Source organism: Bombus flavifrons, chromosome 8 (assembly GCF_040668555.2).
Source record: "Bombus flavifrons isolate JBK064 chromosome 8, iyBomFlav1_principal, whole genome shotgun sequence".
Taxonomy (NCBI): Eukaryota; Metazoa; Arthropoda; class Insecta; order Hymenoptera; family Apidae; genus Bombus; species Bombus flavifrons.
In genome coordinates this window covers 10,364,907-10,391,749 of record NC_138449.1, presented here as the reverse complement: position 1 = coordinate 10,391,749, position 26,843 = coordinate 10,364,907, and the positions used below count along the sequence as shown (strand labels likewise).

General features: G+C 28.8%; 4 protein-coding genes across 10 annotated transcripts; 2 read left to right on the top strand and 2 right to left on the bottom strand.

Moving 5' to 3' along the window:
• Positions 1-125: 125 nt before the first annotated feature.
• On the bottom strand, positions 126-1,610 carry LSm1 (U6 snRNA-associated Sm-like protein LSm1). Its single transcript, XM_069118452.1, has 3 exons — positions 1,486-1,610; positions 976-1,160; positions 126-894 (listed from the first exon to the last, which is right to left on the bottom strand). Exons 1-3 carry the CDS (start codon positions 1,529-1,531, stop codon positions 721-723), a joined length of 405 nt encoding a protein of 134 aa, XP_068974553.1. The 5' UTR covers positions 1,532-1,610; the 3' UTR covers positions 126-720.
• On the bottom strand, positions 1,486-26,695 carry tos (Exonuclease tos). 6 transcript variants are annotated; one of them, XM_069118448.1, is made up of 10 exons: positions 17,230-26,695; positions 7,329-7,579; positions 7,136-7,255; positions 6,249-6,510; positions 5,871-6,086; positions 5,499-5,786; positions 5,137-5,350; positions 4,217-5,001; positions 3,776-3,887; positions 1,486-1,610 (listed from the first exon to the last, which is right to left on the bottom strand). In XM_069118448.1, exons 2-10 carry the CDS (start codon positions 7,487-7,489, stop codon positions 1,606-1,608), a joined length of 2,163 nt encoding a protein of 720 aa, XP_068974549.1. In that variant the 5' UTR covers positions 7,490-7,579; positions 17,230-26,695; the 3' UTR covers positions 1,486-1,605. The 6 variants fall into 6 exon arrangements, with proteins under 6 accessions (XP_068974549.1, XP_068974548.1, XP_068974550.1 ...); XM_069118447.1 differs by lacking the exon at positions 1,486-1,610 and adding an exon at positions 3,572-3,706; XM_069118449.1 differs by lacking the exon at positions 1,486-1,610 and having other exon boundaries at positions 3,750-3,887; positions 7,329-7,458.
• Positions 2,369-3,526, top strand: l(3)neo43 (cytochrome c oxidase assembly protein COX16 homolog l(3)neo43). The gene is made up of 3 exons (XM_069118453.1): positions 2,369-2,499; positions 2,580-2,688; positions 3,386-3,526. The coding sequence occupies exons 1-3, from the start codon at positions 2,411-2,413 to the stop codon at positions 3,458-3,460; spliced, it is 273 nt and encodes a 90-aa protein (XP_068974554.1). The 5' UTR covers positions 2,369-2,410; the 3' UTR covers positions 3,461-3,526.
• Positions 8,648-16,807, top strand: Bsg25D (blastoderm-specific gene 25D). Of its 2 annotated transcripts, none has more exons than XM_069118441.1 (13): positions 8,648-8,774; positions 9,418-9,833; positions 9,906-10,036; positions 10,302-10,498; positions 10,617-10,853; positions 10,931-11,351; positions 11,432-11,592; positions 11,682-11,740; positions 11,825-11,886; positions 11,974-12,855; positions 13,065-13,683; positions 13,750-13,850; positions 13,980-16,807. In XM_069118441.1, the coding sequence occupies exons 2-13, from the start codon at positions 9,464-9,466 to the stop codon at positions 14,115-14,117; spliced, it is 3,378 nt and encodes a 1,125-aa protein (XP_068974542.1). In that variant the 5' UTR covers positions 8,648-8,774; positions 9,418-9,463; the 3' UTR covers positions 14,118-16,807. The 2 variants fall into 2 exon arrangements, with proteins under 2 accessions (XP_068974542.1, XP_068974541.1); XM_069118440.1 differs by having other exon boundaries at positions 11,673-11,740.
• Positions 26,696-26,843: the final 148 nt, after the last annotated feature.

Here is a 26,843-nt window from a genome sequence, read left to right as displayed (position 1 = left end):
AAATAAAATATTTTGGATCATAATGTGGATTTACATTTTTAAAGAAATATATTCTGTAAATTTATTAAACATGTAATATATAAATTTTATACACATGATTTTTATATTGAATCAAATCTTTATATTGTGTATTCGTCTTTATTTTTAGTTTGAAATACAAGGGAATTATTGAAACAAGAATTCTTTATACAAAGCAAGATATGTAAAACTGATCATAGAAAAATATATATGTAATTACTAGAAATCTGTAAATGTAATCAATATGTTCATTTATGTATTTAATATAGTCAGTAAAAGATTATCTATTAATTATAATAAATTTCTATTTAAATATAATTTTTGTATATAGTAGAAGTTTGAAGATTTTTAAAAGTACAATACAATTATAGTGGATACATATTCCACACTAAATACAGGGTTAATGTAATAAAACTAAAACTATATAAATTCTTATATTATTGACATCTCATATGTCAAATTGAAATTGTACTATTATATCATAGTTTTATAAAGAAATTGTAGGATATACATTATTATTATTCTATTGTAGGATATAATTATTCTTTCTATCTTCACAATTATGTGATATATTCACATTTCACAAGTTGTCCCCTTTAAATATTATCAGAAAGAAAGTGAAGTGTAACATGTATCACATGTTTCAGAATTATGTGAAGATGTAGATGATAAAGTATTGGTAGTCATGGATGTGGATATGGGTCAGAACATGTCATCATGACCCATATCTGGAATATATGATAAACCTCGTTCCTTCAGAGTTTTATTTATTAGTCGTTTCTGGTCTTGTTTTAATTCTTGCTCTCGTCTTTGTGCATCCAAGATATCATCAACAGATACTTCAGTCAATGGTAAATCTCTTTCTTTATCTCTGTCCTATAATAAGAATTATATTATTTCATTAAGAAGTCTAATATATGTTTTTTTAAATAAAAAATTTTTATATAACGACATTACTATTTCTCCCAAAAGGACAACATTTTCTCCTCTGACAATAAAAATTCCTCTTGGGATGTCTCCATATTCTTTGCCAACATGAATTCTTTCAATTGTACGATGAAGTACAATATTAGCAAATTGATCAACACTTCTAAGATATCCAATCAAAGTTCTGCCATCTCTTAGTAAAACCATAAGTTTTTCTAGACCAGAATTATATATAATATATCATAATAATGAAAATAACTTTTATCAAAGTAGAGATTAAAATGAACAAAATGTATTATATTTTATCAAAAGTTTCATCATTTGCGAAGGTTTAAAAAGATATACATATGAATAATACAGCTCTAGATTTAATTAATACAATTTCCCGTGATAAAAGAAAACATTTGTATTACACTGTATAATAGTTTGCTTTTATAAATATAGCGATTATAAAAATTATTAATTAAAGAATAAAGTGCGAAACTGTAATAACACTCTGATATAACCTAACAAATGTACAATTGTAACATAATTACGTACTGTCAAGTTCTTCGAGAAGAGATGCCGTCCCTGGCAAAATGTTCATTTTGCAATTTCTCCTATTTCTGATATATAGAAATAATTTTCAAATTAAAACAAATAAAAATCTTATATGCCAGCTTAACCTGTAGTGAGATATAAAATTAAAATCATTTCGTTTGTTCGTCAATAATCACTTGAACTATGTTAACTTGTTGTTATCGAATTAATATTATCGATAAATTTATTTAGTTATCAAACTAAAATAATTTAATTGTAATCATCACTCCTTTCACATTTACTTAAAAGATCCACGCAAATCGATATATGTATTTTGGTGAATTTTATTTTGTGTGTATGGCGAGGTAAAATGTGTTATTGATTTGAATTCATTGTAAATTCAGAAAATAATACAAACAATATTATGGTATTATTATTAGCCTTTCATAGTAGTAGGATTACATAAATAAATGATTGTATTAATATAAGAAAGATCAAAATAGTATACATAATATATTTGTATAAAGTTTCATTTCTAACGATGATAATCAATCTATATACGTACATACTACTACTTGCCTAATTATGGATATTTTTCTTTAAAAATTGCTTATTATATAAAGTATTATTTAAAGTTTAATACAATTATTATATAAAGTAATACTTACTTTAAAATATGTCGATTTTAACATATAGCCTTAAATTTTATAAAAAAGTGCTAGTAAACATTTGAGTGAATACTTGCATGCATACATAATTTCTTTTATACATCATTCATAATAACTTTTGATATTTTATAGTTTTGATCCATAATATTTTAATACCTTCAAAAATATATAACTTCATATATTTGAAATAATAATAGCAATGTATATACGTAACAAATAATACCTATAATTTATAGATTTCGTACCGGCATATATATAAGAACATAACCTTCAATACAATGAAGCGAAAACGTTTTTGGCAATTTTTACCATTTATGATACTTGTTATAGGAGGTACATTTTTTATTCAGGAATTTGTAAGTCTAAAGTATGTACTTTAATACTACAATCTTAAATTTTCTATTGTATAATTTAAAGTTATTAACTAAATTATTTTCATTTCTTCAGATATAAATATCCAAAAGTTACATCCTACGATTTGAAAATAGAAACAAAAAAACGAGGTATTGAAATGAAAAAAAGTCGTACTCTTGAAGAGGAATATAAGCTAATAGAAGTAAGTAAATCGATTATTTTTATTAAATAAAATATCTATATATTAAATATTTGAAAAATTCCATTTTTACTAATTTGAGAATTGTACTATTTTTAAACTTTTTATATGAAAATAGGGTAATTTCAACTCAAAAACGTGTTATAATTTCTTGTTTATTAATATATTGGACCAAAATTCCTTCATATCCTTCAATGTCTATTAACAGTTAATAATCATTACAGAAAATAATCAAATTTTAACTATTCTTTTTGAGAGTAACAAACTATATCCTTATACACATTTAAGGAATTTATGATAAATTGACACAAAAGTAAATTTACAATTTTATTCTTTTATTTTAAGTTATGTTAATTATACACAGCAACTGTATGCATGTTAAAATTAGGAACAAGGATATACATTTTTATTCACAAATAAAAAATGCAAATAAGATTGCTGACAAATATGATCAAGCTTAGTATATAAAACACATGAATTACATGTGTTATGTCTATAGAAACAACTGACTAATATTAAAATTACATTATACAAATTTAATAAATAAATATATCAAGTTGTATTAATATATTAAATAGTTGTAGAAAACTTTATACTTTGTTATGAAACATATATTATATACAAATTACATTATATGGTATACACAAATTTATATGAAATAATCAGTAAGTCATAATTACATTTAGTTTGATATTTCTAGACCTTGGATATTGATAATTGGGAAAATGTTCGTATACCACGACCATGGGAGGATCCAAGCATGACAAACAAATGAAATTGTAAAAAGAATTTACTTAAAAAAAGATATATGTACATTGTATGTATATAAAAGTATATTTATAACAAATTGTTATCTATATTATATTATAGTTAAGATAAAATCTGTATTAAAATCTCTTGAGTATTCTTCATACATATCTTTTTTTGTAGTAATTAATCAGTTAAAAATTATTACAAAAAATGTAGCACAGCACACATTTGTTTTACAATTAGTAACTTTAGTGTGTTAACGAATGTAATTCTATAAACGAACAGTATAGTTAGTTAAATTAGAAAAAAAAGTTTCAAAATGTTAACATATTAAACTTACTTTTTTTTTCAAACCCATACATACTTAATAAACTTTGTTGCCTTTGTACTGGTGATTGTAACTGTTGGCTTCGCCGTGTACCGTTTGTCGTGTTCATTTTACTTTTTAGAACCTGTGTGTGTGAAAGAGAGAGAAAGAGAGTGAGATACAAAATGTTGAAATATACAATTGTGTAGAGATGCGCAGATCGTTCCGAGTATCAGTTTGGGACGGGACGAAAAAAGTTCGGGTGATATACCTCTACGCACAACTCTAAAATGACATATATGTGATTTGTGTTCATACTAAAAATTAATCAGTAGTTAAAGCAACTATGGAAATATTCTTGATTATTTTCTAATATTATATTTTCCCAGCTTTAATAAACATTTGCATTGTTTTAATCTGATTTAATGTCACTTCTTAGTTTCTGTGAATTATCACTTATAAAATGATACTTACTGTGCGAAAATTTGAAGAACTTCTACTTTTGTTTTGTTTTAGTTTATTACTTGTTTGTGTGGATATTTTTGTATCAGACCATGTAAATAAACTATTTGAAGTATTTATATCTTCTTGTCGAATTAAGAAGTCGGAATCTATGTTAAATTCCAACGTTGTCAATGAAGTATTTAAATTGTGTAATTCGTTTTTATTAGCATTTTTTGCAATATTTTCATTCATTGAAACATCTAAATGTGATGTTCCTAAATCACAATTAGAAGTGTTCAAGGGTTCAATATTTTTGCACTCATTTGGTGCATTTGTAATTGGTGCTTTATGCTCTTCATCAATATCCATACGATCATCCTTCCCCACTTCCTCATTTAACATTAAAAGTTTTAAATTAATATTGTTTGTGTGGTTATTTTTATTTACTTCCACGTTTTCTTTTTTTAATGAAATTTCATTTGAGTTCGTAATTTCATTATCTATTGGAGTATAATTTTCGTGAGTATTATCTTTAGCAAAGAATTTACTTTCTGTAACAGTTCCTTCGTCTATAATTGTTCGCCTGATACGCATATTCCTTCCGTTTATTCGACTTTTACTAGAAGATAAAAGACTTGGAGAAGTTTTGATACTAGATGAACGTTTTGAAAATAAATTTTGTTTTCTAATTAAAACAGGAGATACTTTATCTTCATTAGGAGTAAGACTACTTGTATCTGGATTATTTTCAATATCCATTGTATTTGTAGATTTATATATATCTAAAATTTCCTTTTGATTTAGTTGTTCGTGTTCTGTAATAATTATATAATCATTTATCTTTTGCCAACTTCCTAAGTTATACTTAGATATATTTAATTATTTATCTTTATATTTATACAATAACTATTATACTATTGTTTATAATAATATAAAAACAAATTTCATACCAGAACTATCTTGCTGTTTTACAAAAATAGATCTTCTTAAACGATTTGTCTGAAGAATTGCTTCTGAATTAACAGTACACCAATCTGTTAGCTTCTTTCCTTGACAAGTGTCTTGCAATTGATTTTGTACTAATTTATATTCTTTTGACCAAATACTAATATGTTGAGATAGTCCTGCTTTCTGTGTCCAAATATTGCATTTATTAACTTTATTCTAGAAAATTCCAAATTTGATGATATTCAACGTTTTATTAATACTTATTATACATATTTATATATTTAATATCTAATACGTCTAATATTTATTCTTATGTTAACAAGAAAATTATGCTTTCTGAAATAATTTTATTGACAATATTTACCTTTATTTTATCAGGATTAAAATTATGAAGTGTTTTTAGAGTAAAAGGATCACAGTTTCCAAGTGCGAGCTGCAATGCAATATCTGGATCTATTTCTAGACCGGCATAATATAATTGTTCTTCTGTTACATCAGATGTAGGTGGATTTAAACGAACTTGTTTCCTTTTTAAAGGACAAAACACTAACTGATGCTTGAAAGTGATAACTGCCAATATAAATGAATCTCTATACTCTTTTGTAACAACTAAAGATTTCATATTTAAGTAAGATCCTAAACGAGTTAAAGCCTATGACAATAAATATATATTTATACTTAAGTATTTTATCCTCAAATTAAAAAAATTTGTAGATATACATGTAAAAATATTTACTTTGTGTATATCATAGTCTTTATTTAGTTTTATAAACTTTCGTGCTTTATTTAACCCAATACCAGGAAGAGATGGTAAGTAATCACAGCCTGATAGAATACACATATAGCAGAAGTCATCCATATTAAAATGTTTAGAAGGTATTTCCATTGCAAGATGTAATTGTTCTTGGTCAACTAAAAGACCATTACCAGTTAAATCCATTTTGAACAATACCTGCAATATAAAATGTGTGAAGTAAATGTATTTTTGAAATTTAGGATATCACATAAAATCATATATATTTATTTATTTTTATACTTAAATCAGTTATAAGTGTATAAAATCAATTATATAAAATTTTTGAAAATATTTCAATCATATAGGAAAAATACGAACCTTTTTACAACCAAATAGTATTAAATCACTATCTTCGGTGATAACAACATCAGCAATTCCAGTGATATTAAGGTATGCTAACTGTGCATCTGCTTCATATGGTGCTACAATACAATCAATATTCATTTCATGGCATTGTTTGATCAACTCTAAAGCCATTTCATGTGTAACATCTATGGACCTTCTCAATAAATTTCTTCCCTCTGCATGTTGTCCCATCTGCATTAGTTCAATACCTTTGCGACGATTTGCCTGTCTATTTCTATATAAGTACATGAATATATTATATTAAAGAAACTGAATATTACATTATCTCATAGTGTATTAGATTTATCTATAAATACATAAATATATTGAAAACTATGAATGATGTAAAAAATGTTTTAAATGAGTGTTGTAAGATACCAAGAGGAATATATTATACAAAGTTTACGAACAAATTATTTATTAAACATATAATGTTGGTAAAAGGTATAGAATGTAAAAAACAATGGTCAAATATTATTTTTGTAATTCTCCATATTTTGATGTTTTTAATATATAATTTAAATTTATTCGAAACATTTTGCAGTTATTTGCATGTCTCTGAATAAACTAAACAATGCAGCTAATGATATCTTCTATTCAGTTACCAAATCATATTTAATATTATATATCTATGCGGACAATTATAATACTAAGTTTCAAAAATATTTATCATATCAATTTAATTATTAATTCAAATTAATTCAATTTTTTAATATATTTAATTACAATGTTAAACTATCCGTATTAAATAAACATGTAAAATTAATAAATTTTTTAATTTAACATTATCATTTTAAAAATTTCCTAAATTTTATAGAATTTTTATTTCAAATATTCAAAAGAAACTTAATTATACATACTCTCGCCGTTTTACTTCGGTTTGTGCTTTAGCAGGCAAATGTCTTCCATCAAATATAAGTATTGGTCTTATTTTATAAGATAACAACATATGTATAAACTTCATACAATAATGAACATATCTAAAATAGAATTATAATTAAACAATTACTTGTGTCAGTAAACAATATAGTTAAACAATATAAATTTTCTTACGCGTCTGTTGGATGTCCCATTGACAGTTTATCAGCACAAGAAAATACGCCTTTATGCAACCAACAATAAGAATCAATAGCAACAGTACCACCGGAAAATTGTTCAACATTTATTCTTTTAGAGGCTTTTTCTAAAAATGGAAGTAAACCAGTGATACCCATTTTTCACTTTAAATACAATAACATTCAACAGTCATGTACAACCGAGTATTACTGACAGAACCGTTCTTGACATTGCCGCCAAAGTTCCCGCTAATTAACGAGTGACGATTTTAGTTCCGGAAATAATATATTACTAGATATGTAACTTACTAGTCAGAACAATTTCTTGCGAAGAAAATAAAAATATATTAAATTTTATGCATTCTGCCTTTTATAAAGCGAAATGGTGTAATTAATTATAAAATATATAAATTTTTTGGAAGGTGTTGCATGTGTACAAAAAATAATTTATGGTAACGTAAAAGTAATATATTGTTAATAGAATACATCCTATTTTTTCAATATATTTTCAATTTTACATTTTCTATATTATTTTAATAATCACACCTAAGCATGTTATTTTAATTCTTGGAGATATACAGTACATATAGAGCAAATATTTCATACTAAATTTATTTATCTTTGTGCAATTATTTTGAACTATATCGTAAAACTACGTTTAAATTACATTGATATTTTATGATAATTTTCTATACCTTATAATAATATGTAAATGGTTAGTAATGATTTACGTGAATCCATTAAAAGTAGAAACTTTATTAATAAATTCAATAATACTTATTACTAATCTTGATATGTACTCATCGTAAAATAAGCTATGTAAATATATATATATATAATGAATAACATAATAGCTGTAATGTTTTCTCATAAAATGATAAAGATAATTTATAAATATATTTATGTATATGTATTTCAATTATTATTATGAAATCGTTAGCTATGAAATATACTGCCATCTATCGTTTATTATTGTGATTCGATATATTTAAATTGTGTTTATCTTTTTTTTTAAATCGTATGACATCAGGGGAAGTTTCAAACTTTCAGAGAAACTGTCGGATTAAATTTGAAATTAAAAATAGAACAATATAAATATGGAATATATTTTGATGCTGCATACTCCTTCCTATTTCGATATGTATATAAATGGATAGATAGATAGAGATGTGTATGCGTGATTTGTGAAACGAACCTTACAATGGAATTCCACTTATACGAACGCCATTTATTATAACAAAATCTATATAGTGCCCAATTAAATGAACTCCTGCCAATTTAATTTGCTTATCTGAACGTAAATTCCTATTATATGAGCGAAAAATCATAGGTAGTGGGGAGAAACAGTGAACTCCTATTATATGAACTCCAGTTATGTTATGAGTATGAGCTGTTTGTCCCCCGATGAGTTCACATAGATGAAGTTCTACTATATAATTTAATGGTAGGTTAATAATTATTTTATGATTTGGTTGTTTAATTTTCTATACATAATGAAAAATTATAATAAAAGATTTTATTATTTTCAAGTTATTAGTTCTTTAATTTCGAGTAGAATAACTCGCATATGATATCATTATTAGATATCGTTATTATCTTGTTACAGATATAATTCACTTTGCAACATATTTATTGCGCAACGTAAAAATAATGAAAGGCTAACATTATACTTTTTAATGATTTATTTCTCACGGAAATCATTAATACATATAAATTTGTACAGCTAATTTCTTGTACATATTGTAAACTACTATTTTCAAATACACTTTTTAGGTTAATGTACAAACCTATGTTATTCGATTAAATACGTATATTTTAATTGTTCAAAGAATTTCTTCGTCTTTTTATTATTAATTGACTTCAACAGGCTAAATTGATTAATTTGATAATTAAAATTTATTTAATTAAGTAATATTCATTATATTAATGTTAATAATGATTAATAAAGCAATATATTTCAATATACCTTTGCCAGATTTCTAAAATTGCCACAAAATTTGAGTTATATTGCTATTTACTTTTTTTTTTTAGTTTTTAAGAATTTTATTCAGTACTTATGTTAAATATTATATGTAATATAATTATAGATCTACCATACTTTATAACATATAAAAAAGACAATGAAAGGATGCCATGGATGAACACAACAATGATCCTTATGAACAACAGCTTTACGCTGTGTTTCAAAGTTGTTTAACAAAAGGAGAAACTGAACTACAAGAGGATAACTGGTTCAGTTTATGCCATAAGTTACATCTGACGGAACAGAGTGAAGAATTAAAATCATGCATTCAACAACATAAACAAGAAAAGCAATCTATATCATTCCAAGAATTTAGAGCTGCTTTATTAACTCTATTAGGCAAGACACAAGATTCAATTACACAGACAGAAAAAGATAATATAATAGAATCACAAAATGACGCAAATCCACATGTTGTAGATAATAAATTACCACCTAATAATTCTAGCTCTAATGTAGATTTTTTAAATGGAAAAACAGGTAATTACAATGCTTACATTACTTGTTATCTTTTTTTATGTTTTAATGTGTTTATGTGTTATTAATTTTTAGGTGTGGCAGTGGATGAGAATAGACTAAAATGTTTATGGGAAAAAATAAATACCTGTTTGAAAGAAAATGTAGATTCTGCAACAATCTTTTTTATATCTAATTGTTTAGGAATCCCAGCTCTTCCGAAACAAGTATGTTACTACAAGCATATTACAAACAATACAAATATGTTACTACACATATGTATGTTAAAATAATATATGGGTGTCTATGTAGCAAAAATCTCGCGGATCAGTATACATTTAACATATGTATATATATATATGTAAAATAAGGAGCACTATCAATTACTTTCATAATCAATAGTTTACTATAATTAAAATTTTTTGTTACATTCATTTCTCTAATATAAAAATATATAATTTAAAGTGACATATAAAATATTATTTTGCACAGATATCACAGTGCATTTTTGAAAAACTTGATCAGAATTGTGATGGATTAATTAATTTGGATGAATTTCTTGTTATATTTCAAAATAAGGCAATGGAAGATCAATTAACACTAGATAAGAATAAACAGTCTACAAATGAATTAACTAAATTGGATTTTAGGAAACGAAACTATGATATACATGCTTCTCGCAAAACTAGGTACTACATCATAATTATCAATGTTAATATAACTTTCATTGTTATGCTTTTCTTATTACAATTTTATTATTTTACGAAATTTTTATTGAATATTTTATTTCTATTTGTTAAATAATAGTTTTACAAGGAATAATACTTTTCTGGATACATGGAAACTTTCAAATATTACAAGTACATCGTTATTAACGGATGGAAATTTTAAAACATCTGATATTTCTTTAACTGACTTAACAAGTAGTTTATGTGATGAATTGAAAAATTTTAATGACTCATTAGGTCACTCTGCCATTCGATCTCATATAATGTTATTGCGAGATGTTCTTATATTATATCAAGAAGAATTACACAGCTTAAAGTAAGTACTATAACCTACATAAATAAATATTTTAAACAGAAAAAATTTAATTAATGAAAATGTTCTTACATTTTTAGCCTCATAATAGAGAATATAAATGGTGAAAAGGAAAAGCTGCGTGTTGATATCATAGAAGCTAATGAACGAGCAAACACTCTTGCGCAAGAGATTGATGAGCAACATGTTCGACAAGAAGAAATTGTTCAAAATTTACGTAAACAAATTGAACAACGACATGCTGAAACTATACAAGATCTTTCAAACCAATTGAGTTCTGAGCGAGAAATGAGTGCTAGTGTTTTGAAATCAAAGGATGACCAAATACAGATGTTGCAAAAAGAGAATCATGAGATTAGAAATAAGTTTGTAAATACGTTACAAGAGAATCAAGTTTTAGAAACTGAAAATGAGAATCTTCGTAGTCAAATAGAAAAACTTAAGCAATCAAACAATGAATTCTTAACTCAAATAAAAATGTTGGCAGCAGAGCATGATGAGGTACACAAGTAAACAAATTTTTATAAATAAAAGAAATAATTTAATTTTTTTGCATATTCATATATCATTGGTAATTCTAGTCGCAAAATATAGAGATAAAATATCAACAAGAAGTTATGTGTTTGGTAGAGCGTATCAAACAGTTTCATTCAGAAACAATTCTTTTACGAGATCAAAACGATGAACTTACAGCAGAACTAGACAGTTTAAAACAGCATAATCGTCATAATAAAGATACAAGGTAAGGTGAAGATACAAAATAAAAAATTATAAAAAAGATACTTCAGCAATATAAATAAAGATAAGATTAATTTCTTTTAGTTATTGCAGACAGAATAACCTTCCTGGCAATCATACAGCAAAGAATATACAGTCAAATGAAGCTGAAAGTAAGAATAACTCTATACATTTCTATACATTTCATTTATGTTTATTTTTTAGCATAATAAAATTAATGTATAATATATTTTCAGGTAAAGAAACATTTATAATCGAAGAAGATGATTTAGATGTTGTTTTAAAACATTCCACATCTGTAAGTAACGATTAATAATTTATATTCTTTAATTTAGATATGTGATAGTACTCGCCTATTTATATATATTCCATTTTATCAATACAGCCATCTTATAAATCCAATGAAGAAGAGAATGCGCAAAATTGTAAAAAGATAGATTTAAAACGATTTAAAGATATAGTTATAAAACAATTAAAAAGTATTTTAGTAAATAATAACAAGTGTACTTCAGAAAACTGTGCATTTAAAGATGAAATATCAGGAATGATCATAGGATTACAATCGAATTCAAATACACAATTTTTCAAAGAGACTGAACTTATCAAAAGCATCGCATCTGAGATAGAAACAGAATGTGAAGAAAAAACGGGTGATTTTGTAATTCCCAGACATAAGAATTCCGTTTCTATTAAACGGGTAGTAACATCCAATAATAATGATAATAATTGTGATGTTGATTATTTTAGTAATCAAGATATGAAAAGTTCATCACATAACAAAGTTTCAAGTCTTAGAGATTATCCTCCTCGTAAAGAAGAGTACATAAATGCTGATCATTCAAAATCACATAAGGAAAAAGATATTTTGATCACTCAATGCGCAAAGATTACAAATGAAGTTAGTACAAGAACTAATTCAAGCTTAATAAAAAGTGACTCATCTGAAAGTGTTTCTTTAAATTTGAAGTTAAAAGAACTTGAAGCAACTCATGCTACTGAAAAAAAACAATTGATTGAACAATGTGCAGAATTAGAAAGAAGTCTTGATATGTTAAGAGTAGAATACGAAGAGTGTGAAGATTACTGGACTGCTAAATTGGAGGAAGAAAGACAACTTTTTGAGCAGGAACAAAAAATTAGTGATGAGAAATTTTCAGAACTTATAGCTAAAATGGCTGAGTATGAAGAATTAATTAGTCCAGTAGACAAAGTAAAGAATGGTGGACGTCTATCTCCAATTGAAGAAAAGTTTAATTTAGAACAACAAGTAAGATACAATTTTTCTATTTTTGTTATGCATATAAATAATTTTATTTTGTTTATCATTGTAGTTTTTCCTTTAATTCTCTAATCAGAAAAAATATTTTAACTTCTTAAAATCTTTTATTTTTAAAATCTATTATTAAATAATTATGATTCACTAAATCATAATTATAGTTTACTCTGTTTATTTGTATGTATACTTTTTTTATACAGTACTTAGATCTTGAAGAAGAATTCGAGAAATGGAAAGCACAAATGGAAGAAGAAATATCCCAAAAAGACAAAGAGATTAAAAATTTACACGAGAAAATAAAATCCTTAGAACGACCTATAATGACTGATATGTCTGTACAAGTTACAGATGAATTAATTTTTCCGTCTTTATTTACACGATCAAATTATGTACCTAATGATTCGTTCAATATTCAACCATCCAGTGATTCGGTTTTGAAGTTAGCTCAATGTATTGATAATATTCATAACCTGCCTGAAGAATATAAATTTAATAAAATTCTGGAATCTTCGACCTCATCAAATGACTTTACTCCACGACTATCGAAAGATGATTTAGATGATGATAATTGTAACCTGCACCAAATATATCCCCATTATCATCATAATGCAGAATATTATTTTCTGCAGAATACGTCGAAGTTGCAAAATTTAAAAGCGCCAAATTGCCAATGCATGCGAAATGATGCACAAGTAGCTTGTATAAACATCAATATATTGCAAAATTTAAGTATGAAACTTCAGGCACAAGAGCGTAAAAAAAATCAATTGCAAGAATGTTTGAAGAAACAGCAATACCACACTGAACGTGTATTACAACGTAAGTCTTTTACGATCTTATTTAAATAATTATATATGTTACAATATTAAGTTGCTATTATTTCAGATATTATGTCTCAACACCAAGCAGAGATATCTGAATTACAATGTCTTCTTCGTAGTACTCAAGAAAGACTTCAAAGAGAATTTGAAACAAATGCAGAGCAGGTACATAATTTTTACAATTTTTTTTATGATTTTTGATGTTCTTGTATATCATTTTTAACTAACACTGATTAAGTCCAATATAAAATTTTTGATTAAACATATTTTTAATTTCTTTATCATTTTCCACAGGCTGAACAATTGACACGAAATGATATATTAGTAAAACATCTATACACAGAAAATGCCTGTTTAACAGCTAATTTAAAACGTTTACAGCAACATTACAATATCTTAACAGGATTAAATGCTGAATCATCTTCAATATGATATTACAATCAATTATCAATAATGTATAAAAGGCAGAGCTCTATTAATAAAATATTAGTAATAATGCTACTAATATTTTAACATCAGAGTGTAAGTCAGAGGTAGATATTCTATCTCAATTGTTAATTGTGATACATACTATCTTTTTTCAATTATAGTATTAGAATAACAGTAAACAAAATTAATATTTTTCTTATGAGTGCTAATTTTAAATTATAGAATAATTTAAAAATTCAAAAACAAGCAGTCGACTTTTTTTAAAATTGATATACGTCTTTTATTTTGCACTTTGAGATTTGTGCAAATATATATCAATAATGTCGAAATGGTTATACATACATATATTTCTTGAATTTCATCTTGTGCATATATGTATAAAAATATATTACATGAACATAAACTTTGATACAATTTATCATATAACATTATGTAGTAGGTGATATTATGTAATATGATAAACAGAAAATCTTGTTTTGTTTTGAGGATTTAAGGACAATGTACTATAAAAAGAATGATAAAATTATCAATAATTAAGAGAGTTGAAACAATTAGAAATTTACATTTATGTTTAAAGCAAACAGTATTTATTACTAGACTCAAATTGTTTCTAATGTAAACAGAGTTTGAAAAACTAGTATGTTCTTCACTTTATGACGTTGATTACTATTGATAGAAGTATATAATCTGCCTTATAATTTGTAAGTTACAATTATAAGTATATCTCATAAAATCCTATCGAATTCATATTCTTAGATCATTTTTATGAAATTAAAGAAAACAAGCAGTCTAATTATGAATCATGATAAAAAAAGACCCAAATTAATTAGTACAAAAAATTATTCTATCATTGTTACTACTATTTGGTATTCATTAAGTTATTATGTATAAATAGATATTTTTCAGAACGATTTGGTTAGATTCTTTAGCCTAAATGCCAAAGATAGGAAATTTCTTATTATTAACTTTATTAAACAAATCATTGCTATATATGTTCGTTACTTGTTGCGTATAAGTAAATTATTTTTTTTTTGGAAGCTTATTTTAGTTATTACAATCAAATTCTAATAAAATTATTTTGTTCTTTTTATAAGATGCGTATTTTTTAAACATCGAGAATAAAGCTTATACGAAACAAATACATATTATATACACAGTAATATTATCATTTATAGTAAAAGTAAAATAGCAGAGAAAAAACTCAAATCTTAATACTGATTCTTTAGATTAAAATTTCCTTCTGTTTGCTTTTTATATATTTTTAAATATAAAATTCGTGAGATTCTATTTAATGTGAAGTTAATTTTTATGACAATTATGTTGAATTTATTAACATGATTCATTAAAATAAATTAATTATGTTATTTATGTTTTCGAAACCCTCAATGTTCGGAATGGTTTTAATTCAGTATTACAGATTTAGACCTTTATTATGCATAATCAAGATTAATACTATCATGATCAATATTTTGGGTTCAATTATGTTATATTATGTAATTCAATAGTCACATAAGAATATATATACAGATTACTGTGTGTATTGAATATCCAACCAAATATATCCGCGGTATTGTATAATATATGGTCATATTTAGCTTTATTTAGCATATAATAATAATAGGTACTATCTGTATATACTATACACACACATATACAACCTACTTTGTATAGTAATTATTCTAATTGAGATTTATCTAATTTTGATCATATCGCTGCCATATAAAACATTTTGTACATGATATTTATATAAATGTTTGTATATTACTATTCTGCAGCGAACTAAGTTTCTTCACATTTGCCTTATTGATGACTCTTACACAATCTTTGTAATTATATACCTGGTGTCTTAACGACTATGATATAATTGGCAATAGGGTGATTTTACGTTAAAAAACAAGTCGAAAATATACAATAAAATTTTTTCGTTTGACCTTTCGTTTTCAGAAAATCAAGTTTGAAAATCAAATATATTTAAACTTGGCTAATTAAGGACTAGGTATGAGCAAACAATCAGCAGGAAATTTCTATATGAGAAAAGAAGTATAAAATACAAAAATACAAAATCTACAAAAATGTAAAATACAATCTTTTCGTTTCAGTTTTCCAGAAAATAGAATTTGAACATGTTTAGTTATTAACTTGCCCAGGTACATTCGTATAATAAATTTCCAAATTTATCTTCCAAAACAAGAAAACAAAATAGCTTATGAAAAAATGTTATTTTACATTTTTAACTTATTTTCAAATATAGAATAATTTCCGGTTGATTATTTGCTTTTGCTCAGTCTGGAATTAGTCAAGTTTACTTGAGAAATTTTCGAATCCAATTTTCTCGTCATATGAAAAAATTTTATTCTATATTTTCAACTTCATTTTTTACGTAGAATCACAGTCTCTGGGACACCCTGTATATATTTTTATATATTATATTTCTTTATTACACTGTTGTTAAATTATCTCGTCTTCAAGTATTCTATAGTTTTTCATAATGGAATTGTTAAACGGCAATAATTACAGTAATACTAATAGCAAATTATACGACTTTGATGCAATAATTAGAAATTTAAGAAGTATAATTTGTTTTATTATTACAAAAATTACGTTTCCTATTGTATTTACATTGTATGTTGTTAAAATGTACAAAGTGTATTAATGAGTAAAGAGCATGAAGGAGGAAAAAGCTTCAAATCAAACTCAAATTTTTTATTATTATATTATACCTTACAAATTTTGTTTATTTATTTATATTGCTTATTTAAATTATTTATAATGTTTTTACTACAATTTGAAATGTAATAAATAATGATAAAAAGAGCACGGACTACTAAATTGTGTATTCATATTTGAAAATCTAATTTTTCTTATACCTTTCTATAATTTTATCTTCTTTCATTATATCGTTAATTTACTTAATTCAATTACCATTGATATAAAAGATTATTTGTTTTCATTCTTAAATGAACTGAGTTTCTTTTCATTGCATCATTTTTTAGATAAGAGAAAAATAATTCAATTAAGAGAATTTAATTATGTTATAATTATTTTTATGCAGATTAATTAAATTTATATGCATATTTCGAAGAAGTAGTATTTATTAGTAGTATTTATTACGTACCTTTCCATCAGCATCACTTATTTCGGAGAAGAATTAAATTTAAAGGACTGCAGATACGTGAACACGAAAGATATTATTTATTTATAATTTATGAGGACAAACAAGTAAATTTACATAGGAAGGACACTTTCAGTAAAACACATTTGCTAAACCGTTAACATGTTTAACATAAAGAAGGAAACTAATCGGAGTCTAATCACCAGCCTTGCTGATATAGTCTTTCACCAAACGGCGTTACATCTGATGCGCCACAAAACAATCTAATCAGAATTATGAAACATTCTCGAAGCGAAAGCACGATAATTATATGCATTTTTTGTTACTAATTATACTAACACTAATTTTTCGTCGCTTCGTAGCGAAAAATAAAGGACTTAACGTGATCTTCAAATGGACACTAAACATTCCTATCTCTTTATCTGTTTTGTCTCTCGTTCTTTCGCTCGCTCGTTCGCTCTTTCTCTCTCGCGCGCTCTCTTGTTTTCATCTTATTTATTCGACCGCTTTTTTCTTTCACTTTCAATTCCTCTATACGTAATCTATAATAGCGTCATAGTAAACTAGTAAGGTACAAACAGGAGTTTTATACATGGTTTCACGAGAGAATACATTAAGCTCAGGTCTTATCTCTACTTTTACGAAAACATGGTCCTGTGTGTGTCCAACTTTGCGAGACAAATGTTTCGTTTGGAACCCTCCGGCGAATCCTTTCTGTCATTTCTTGAAAGAGTGAGCGGAAATCGACGGAAATCGGCGCGAGTTTAAGAATGCAATTTTAGACACGCACGCAAGACAAACTTCGCGACGTTTACTCGAAAATGCTGACGCGAATGAATTACGCAAATTAAAAATCGGAAAGAAACGATTCGTTGATAGATGTCGACCGGACAACTACAATTCATCTAATTATCGATAACGAGAATACGAAAATCCGTTGCTCATATTAGGCATATTACTATGCACGTGTACTTACATGTTAAACTGTACGTATATTCAATTCGATTCGTTTCGCAAAAATGGTCGACGTTGTTTTGCTTTGGGAATCTAACTTAAAATTAATATCGGTATATAATTTGTGACATCGAAATTAATATTTTATTTATTGAGCAAGGATCTAAAACATTCTTTCTTCTTCTCAACTAGCGAAACTAAGGCTATGACATTCATATGAACGATTATTCGTGCACGCTGCTTCGAAGATGATATATACGTTTACTTTACGACGAGAAGTAATTTAGAAGGGACTTGCGATTGTGCATGCTTACTTTCGTGTTTTTTTTTCTTTTTTAAGAATCGAAAACAGCAAAACGATTAAAAAGAAAAGAACAAGTATGTTTTTTTAGACTAATCAAACAGAAGAACAACGAATCTATCGATACAACAAAACGATTAATGCCCGATTCCTTAAAATGATATTATATAAACGATATTATACGAAAACTCGTCGGAAGTTTTCTTCTCAACGTCATGGAAAACATCGTGCGTACAATTAACGCTAATATTCTCTAGAATTAATGTATATTATTATCTAAGTATTCTTTCAGGTAACAACATCGCAAAAAAAAGCTTCTAAATGTCAATATTACACCGAGAGGTTATGTGTTACATATTGCAATGCTATAAGTAGTCACTGGTCAAACAGTTTCCATTAGAAACAACGTCTGTCTCTTGAAATTAAACTAATACAAAAAAAAAAGAAATACAGTTTCGAAGGAGAGGGGAAAGGAAAGACCTAAAAAACAATGGGCATCGCAACAATATTTTTTACTAAGTACGAAAACTAGCATTCTGCATTTATACTCGTTACAGAATTCGAGGCGTTTCCTTCGAAGCAGGTGCATCACAGTTATACAGTTTGTTTAGCGACTGGGTTTTCTATCTAATCGTAGTTACGCCTTACAGCCTTAAAGTCTAATATCATAATTTGCCCGTGTCCACGGGTACGGTAGGTACAATATTATTGACAATCATTAAGACGGATCCTACTATTTAAGTATAATTAGGTACATTTTGTGCAAGGTAATCGTTGTGTGACAGAATATAGGACAAGTGGCTACGCACTCAAACGACTGAAGCGTCTTTGTAAAATGATGCCGTATCTCTCTTTTTCTTTCTCTTTCTCGTGTGCACATATACGTCTTGCCTCTATCTATACTTTCCGATCATTTTGTTCGTTTCGTTCTTGTTTTTTCCTTTGTATTTCCTTCCGTTATAGTCAGTAATTGTTCATTTCTCTCGAAAGACAAACGAAACAAGAGGATCCGACTCGTCTGGTGTATAAAGTATATAAAGGTTTCTACCACAGCCCATTTAACGATATATCATTCATATATATATATATAATATATATATGTATATAATATATATTATTGTTATATTATCATATACGTATCATTAATACGATTCGTAGTGTACATTGAAACGTAAACATATATAATATATATATAAAAAACACTAAGAACGACAGATTTAATTTTCTTTCCTTCTCTCTCATATCCAAGCTCACGCATCTGTTACGCTATTTGCTTCTCTGCTCTGGCCCTCGTTCTTTTCCTTTATATTTTGCAACGTCCCTTTTTTCTCTCATTCCGAGAAATTTTTTCACGATCATCCATATAATATTACGTTTACCCGAAAAACTGTACGATCCACGTTATCGCGGTAAACATCTATTCACTGGCGCTTATGTTAAAGGATGCCGAAGAATTCTCTTGTCTAAACGTCGAAGAAAGGGCTAATAAGAAAACGTCGTTTTAAAGTCCTTAAAAGTTCTCTCTGGTTTAGTTGGATTGTCGATTCAGTTTCACTTGAGAATAAATAGTGCGACCTTTTTGGGTTATTAGCGTTGTAAAATCACAGCCCAAAAGCATCGAAGAAGTTGAACAAACGAACAAGCTAGAGAGTCGATCAGACACGACACGTGCGCCAATCATTATTATTGCCGTTGCCTCATCTTCGATTCGAGCAAACCTTTTGTTTTCGTTTTGTCACACGTAAAAAAATAATACGAGAGAAATAAGCTCAAACGCAAACGGAAAATTATGAAACTAATCGATGCGGAAGCAAAAGCGTACGCGTTGATATTAAAAATTGGTCAAATTGTTTCTTCTTTTTCTTCTCTTTTTAATATTTATAAGTTCTTTTTTCTGTTTGTCGCTTTAAAGGTCTCAATGGTATATTTCGGTTTTTAAATTGTTTATATGTACGCAATAAAAAAAAGAAAGAAGAAGAACCGTATGCTAGTAAGTGATACATTTAAAAAAGTCGTTAAAAAATGCTTTCTCGAGTAATATGAAAATATCCGAATCTGCAAGCAATATCGGGAAATAATATCAATCAAAAACGCTTCAGTTGAGATTTAATCGATTATCCGAGAGATTTCAGGAACACAAATAAGAAATTTGTAATGGAATTCTAGTAAAAACCACCTTTATTGTACCATTGTTCTAATTCGTCCCATACAATATCTGCGAATCGAGCGTCATCGCTTGGGCTAAAATTATTGATGATATACCTCGGTTAATGATTCTCTCTTTTTTTTTCCGGCAGTATATAGTGTACTTTATCGCAATTAGTCTCCTGACACGAACCTTTTCTCTTTTAAAAAACAGTCGTAGAGTAACACAACGTTGATACGAGTTAAGCGTAACGAATATAAAGATTCATCGAGTATAGGCAAACGTACACGATCGCTTGCGAAAAAACGACGACGAAAGTGAATGAATGTATCTTTTCTTTTTCCTCCTCTTTCTCGCGTTTTGCGATTCGGTGGCACTGTCGTAAATAACAATACATTTACACGAATATTAATGCATCCGTAAAAAATTATTTTGTGCAGTTTACAGAAGGTGAGAGTTACCGTCGTTTTTTTTCAAGAATCTCTACAGTCTTTAGTGTATGTATGTACGTAAGTGTGTGTATATGTGTGAATGTATAATGTTCTGCACGCATGACTTGTTAAAAAGATGCACGCCGAGACGCATAGCCATTTAAGATTTGAGCACTGTTCTTTCTTTTTTTTATTTTTCATCTTTTACCATCTCTCTTCGTTCGACCACACTTATATATTTTTCCGTTACATATCTTTGTCTCTCTTATCTTTTTTTTTCGTTTAATTTCTTCCGCGATATTATCTACATACGTTGTGATACTTTGTTTGCTTAAAATTTGATACACATGGACGCAATGTTAATGTTCAGTCAAATTTTAAGCACCGCGCGAGATAGCAGAATTCGCTATTTAAGTGTAAACGGCTCGACATAATCCTAATCGCTCGGGACTCGTACATCGAAGCATAGATTCGCGTTCTATGATCGAACGTCATGACAAAATATGTCCGATGGGATCTGCACTTTGTTTCTGTCTGTGATACGTATCCACGTGTACCACGCGAGACGTTCAAAATTCGACGAGCATCCTTCGTAATGGAATCGCAGGCGAATAGTAAACGTCTGCCGCGTGTACATACGCGCGTGAGCAAATAATTAGACCCGAAACGTTCTGCACCTGCTGCGTATTTCTTTTCTTCATGACAAGTGACACGAGATTATGCGATGCTTCACGAGCAAAGTGCAACCTTGATAGCACGCGAATTCCGAGGATTTTCCGATATGTTCGAAACACGATAAAATCGAGCTCTGTATTTCGGCCTATGGAAGCTACGTAAGCGATGATAGACTAGTGTAGTGATCGAGTGAAATTTTTCGTACCTAATAAAAATCACTGAGATCGTTACGCGAAAAATAATTATTCCTCTCTGCGAGGCGTTTCAAAAAAGTTGGACAGAAATTGTAAACCACTTTTACACGTTGTACGTGTTAAAATAAGAAAATACGTTCATAGAAATACGTATCTTTATAAATATAATTTAACGTAGCATTAAGATCAAATATTGCAAAAGGTAGCGAAAAATAAATAAAATAGTAATAATGTTAATAGTAAATATAACGAAAATAACAGATTAGTAAAAATATTTGTGCTAATTTCGGTCTTTTAAACATCTTTAAGCGGCTCCGAAAATCTTATGGTAACTGATAGTAAAATAGCGTGTACGCGTGTATCGCAACTTACGCGGAATACCTCCAAAGTACTTTGGAATTCCTTCATGCACATATATTTACATAAATACTTCCTTTCGCGCTCTGACTTACGCATTTATGCCGAAATTTTTGCCCAACCTTTCTGAAATGTACGCCTAAAAATAAGACACTCAAAATTCTTCTTCAAGAGCGTCGATACCGGATTTGCGATCCTTTAGAAACAATCAGAAGTACAAGAATCTTATAAGCGGCGATGAAAAGTGAAATTCTTTCTTTCGCTTAGGTTCGAACGGAGGAAAATAGAAGAAACGAAAAACTGAATTGAAGTCTTCTTTCGCGATCGAGGAACTTTTGCAGCCGTGTAAAAGGTCAAGTTCTTTTTCTTTAAAAAAAAAAAAAAAAAAAAAAACCCCTCCAGGCTGTACGTCTGTAACAGTATCCAGGATCGACTTGCGCGACAAGTTTTCTAAGACCGAACTCGCATTCTCTCTCTGTTTCTCTCTTTCTCTCTCGTTTCTACCTTGATCGTTATTACCAAAAAATGTGCTAGTAAGAAAAAGCTAATCGATCTTCGAGTTACCACTAGAGAAACGCACACGAATCTATAGGTGATTCCTTACAAATGACGTCCTCAATCAAATTTACTAACCGACAACCGCAAAAACGGTAAAGAAATCCCGCGTTTGGATTTCGATCACGCTTCCTCGTCGAAGTAGACTTTATTCCGATGAAGGAGAAATCGTCTTCAACCGTTCCCGTCGCTATCCTCCCTAGCGTTCCAAATCTATGTTAAATAACTATTGTAACGCGATCGTTGTATAGTATTTGGTATTTAATGGTCCGCAAACCAAGCAGTATTCTCTTCGCGATGTCGATGTTTATTTAGACTTCATCTTTATTATTTGTTTAATTATTATCTCTCTTTCATTATTTGTTTAATTTCTCGATAATACTCGACCATCGTTGACCCGTTACCCTGAAGTTTGGAATACCTTTTTTTTTTGTTTTCTTTTTTGTCTTTTTTTCTTTTTTTGTTTTTACTTTTCGAAGTAAAACGATTGTCTTCGTACGAACGAACGAACCTACGCGTATAATATGATGGCCAGGAGATCGCACTTCCTTTTCTCGTTCGATGAGGCGGCGAAAAGCTGGATCCCGAAGGATCTCGACAATTCCTTATGAGAAATCGAAACAGAATGTTTCATGTCTCTCGTAACTATCTTCGGTTTACGTAGTCTCGATCGCTCTTGTGTAACCGTTAAGAAATATTACAACGTACAAAATGTGTTCTATCGTGTAAACCATCTAAAATATAAAAAAGTAGAAAAGAGTAGCAGTGACAAATAACGAGGCAATGATATAGTAGAGAGCGTTAGGACCAAGAATATCGGTTCTCCCGTTGGTATCAACGTTCGTTCCTCGCGGAACGTCTCATTCTGGTGTCACCAAAAATTACCAAGGTGGAAAAACTCAGGATACGAAGAACGTTCCGAGAATTGATTTTTATATCGATGACTCAGTTACGTGGAATTGTTTTCGTTTTCATTTAAATTTCAGTAACAGCCGCCTCGTCTCATATTTTCATCGAGATTTTCTCAAATTATCGAGATCCTTCGTCAGCACCAGGAAAGAATATCGATCAGGCCGAGCATTTCTTATGCTTACGTGCCTCTCTTCTGGTTGCATTTCCCTGAGAACTTTCAACCTGCGATCTAAATTACTCGCTGAACATTTTAAACATCGGCGATACAACGCTGCTTTTATTTTATACGTTTCCTCCTCTGTCTTCTCTTTTTTTTTCGTTTTTTTTTTCATCCCCCCACTCCCCCCCCCGTTTTTCATTTTCCTGGACACTGAAGCGTACCGATGATTGCGACATTCGATCGCTGAATTTGATTGAGGATCCGTAGCAGCGATCCATAGTTTAGATATTAGCGGCGAAAGCGACAATCCTTCACTGCTCTTACCACTTATGCAATTTTGCATACGATTGTGTCCATTTTTTTTCTTTTTCTCTGTTTGTCCATCATATATACATATACATCATATAAAGCTAGTATCTCGCGATAGTAGCTCGAAAGCGAAGAGAAAACGTGAAATTGAAAAATTCGTTTCTTCGGGTAATAACGTCGAACGAGTTGGAATAGAATATTATCGTCGCTTACGCGAAAGCATTATTAAGCTAGAAAACTTTCTAGAGTTACTACGCGGACAATGTTCTTCTGCAATACGTTCAACGGAAGAAAGAAACGAATTTTCTGAATCGTCTTCCATTTATCGTTTAGCCCCGACCCCATAGACAAGAAGATATATAATTATCCATTTGCATTAAATCTATCAATAGTTGTGATATCTCCTTTTAACGACACGAATGATTCTCAACGATTGCGTTTTACTTGTTTCCTTCCTTTTTCTTCTGTTTTTCTTTTTTTTTCATTTTTTTTTCTTCAACGCGAAACAAGTAGAATTATGTTAATCATCAACCTACTGGCAAGATAACGCTGACACTCGTCATCAATCATCGATATGTGACGTGTTACGGTGCGCAAACAACGTTAAAACAATCATCGCTGGTATAATCGAAAGGAAAATAAATATAACTCTTCTACTATAATTACCTATACCGATTAAATACAGTAAATTAGCTAAATCGATTAACGAAGGAAAGCAGGAATAAAACTTTGGCAAAATGCGTTTGAAACATCGGGAAGATGCGAAACGTATATTTCCGTTTTGTTCATTGTTGTTAAACAACGAAAACGAAGGAAAATATTTCAATTTTAACGTGTTTCTTTGATCGATAATAATACGATATCCTATCAAGGAATTATTCTATGAGTTATCGTAAATATGAAATCCTTAAGCTAAGTCGATATATATATATATATAAAAAAAAGTAAAAAGTAAAAGAGAAAACAAAAAAAAAAGAAAGAATACCACAAGCGATAAAATCAAAGAGACAAACGAAAAAGAAACGAGGAAGGTATCGTTGACGATACGCGTATAATTGTCGCGTAATTTCATTTTTTTAACGTTCTCTCGAACGAGAGAAACGTCGAAAAAAGATCGCTCCGATTATTTACAATTAAACGCACCACTCCCATCGACGCGTATTGCACGAATAAAAAATTATAGTATACGCGTCTAGGATTAGCGAAGAATTATGCTAAGAATTTGAACTAACTCATCGTTGCTCGTCAGCGTCGATAATCTCCAAAGAGTTCTCGATAATAGATGCATTAACGAGCAAACAGTGACTCGAGTATCAGCGGCAAAGTAGCGAATCTCGCCAGAGGTTTGACATCGAATATTAAACGATATCTAAGATTTGTCCGTCTCCCACCAGCGAAATTTCCCTAAACGCCGTGTTCACCGGCTATTTCGAATTTCACAAATTTTCCTTTCCTTGTACACGCGTACAAATATCATCTAATTTATCTAATCGTCCGTTTCCGACGTTTTACTACGAATTACTCACGTAAATGTCCACATATATGTATATGCATATGTACGTGTAATATGTTATTTATCTATTAATCGTTTACTAATCGTTACTAATTATCGACTTCGTCTTCTCGTTCACAACTCTACTCGCCTATTATCTCTTTCGAATCTTTGCGAACTATCGCTAACATCGAAGTAACTAAACTTTACTACCTTCTTTCCTAATCAGGAATTACAGATTCTCTCTGTATCTTTGTGATTATATGTGTTCCCTACGGTCCTTGACTTCTCATAGTATCAGAAATACTCATACGTAAGTTCTCGGCGTTTGCTGCTCGAGTCTATCTATTTTTCACATCGATAACACGACGTTCGATATTGATATTTCATCGATCGAGTAATTCTATTCGATTGTTGTACACGAGTTTGTAAGAGCTCATCGATATATTCTGATAGAACGATTTACAATCGTTAATTCGAAAAGTACGAAATTGCTATCACCGTGGATTAGTCGATTTTCGAACTGAATATTTTATCGATCTCCGAGATAAGATAATGTTTTTTTTATACATATACATGTGCTTCATTACTGCACTAGAGAAGTTGTTTATTCGAGTGGATGAACGCGTGAGACATATAGTTTCAAATCTCGAGAGTTCGATACGATCGAGTGTAAGTTTCGAATGGAATCAATCGTACAAATCGTACAAACATTCGATAAAAACGTTTCTGAGTCGCTAGCCGCTAAACAATGACTTAACGTTATTATTACTAAATTATTACTAAGTTACCGACTGACGGATAGGAAGATAGTAGCAAAAGCACAAATACACTAGAAGTTTGCACCGAGGCTTCGAATTATAAGTACAGATTGACTGACTGTGTAAAAAGGTTTACGTAAAAAAATTTTTCAACGTCAATAGGTTCATAGATCAACTTAATCTTCCCACCGGTTTATTTACCTTGAATTACATTATCGCATAATGTAATTATCGCATAGTGTATTATTGTTTATCTCAATAAAATATTTGTTCGATTATATAATTTAAAAAACAGTATATTAAGTATTCAATTTCGACCACATTTTTATAAATGATGAAAGATGGTAAAGGAAGGTAGAGAGAGAAATAG

What these genes read in the sequence shown, in the direction of transcription:
- tos (XM_069118445.1), bottom strand. Translation starts at nt 7,489, where the DNA reads ATGGGTATCACTGGTTTACTTCCATTTTTAGAAAAAGCCTCTAAAAGA. An exon ending in AAGACTATGATATACACAAA is followed by an intron (nt 5,787 to 5,870) that starts GTAAATATTTTT and finishes TTATTGTCATAG; the next exon opens with GCTTTAACTCGTTTAGGATC. An exon ending in GTTCTTCAAATTTTCGCACA is followed by an intron (nt 3,888 to 4,216) that starts GTAAGTATCATT and finishes TCACACACACAG; the next exon opens with GTTCTAAAAAGTAAAATGAA.
- Bsg25D (XM_069118440.1), top strand. Translation starts at nt 9,464, where the DNA reads ATGGATGAACACAACAATGATCCTTATGAACAACAGCTTTACGCTGTG. An exon ending in CGTCATAATAAAGATACAAG is followed by an intron (nt 11,593 to 11,672) that starts GTAAGGTGAAGA and finishes AATTTCTTTTAG; the next exon opens with TTATTGCAGACAGAATAACC. An exon ending in TTGAAACAAATGCAGAGCAG is followed by an intron (nt 13,851 to 13,979) that starts GTACATAATTTT and finishes CATTTTCCACAG; the next exon opens with GCTGAACAATTGACACGAAA.
- LSm1 (XM_069118452.1), bottom strand. Translation starts at nt 1,531, where the DNA reads ATGAACATTTTGCCAGGGACGGCATCTCTTCTCGAAGAACTTGACA. An exon ending in TCTTCTCGAAGAACTTGACA is followed by an intron (nt 1,161 to 1,485) that starts GTACGTAATTAT and finishes ATTCTGGTCTAG; the next exon opens with AAAAACTTATGGTTTTACTA. An exon ending in TTGTCCTTTTGGGAGAAATA is followed by an intron (nt 895 to 975) that starts GTAATGTCGTTA and finishes TTCTTATTATAG; the next exon opens with GACAGAGATAAAGAAAGAGA.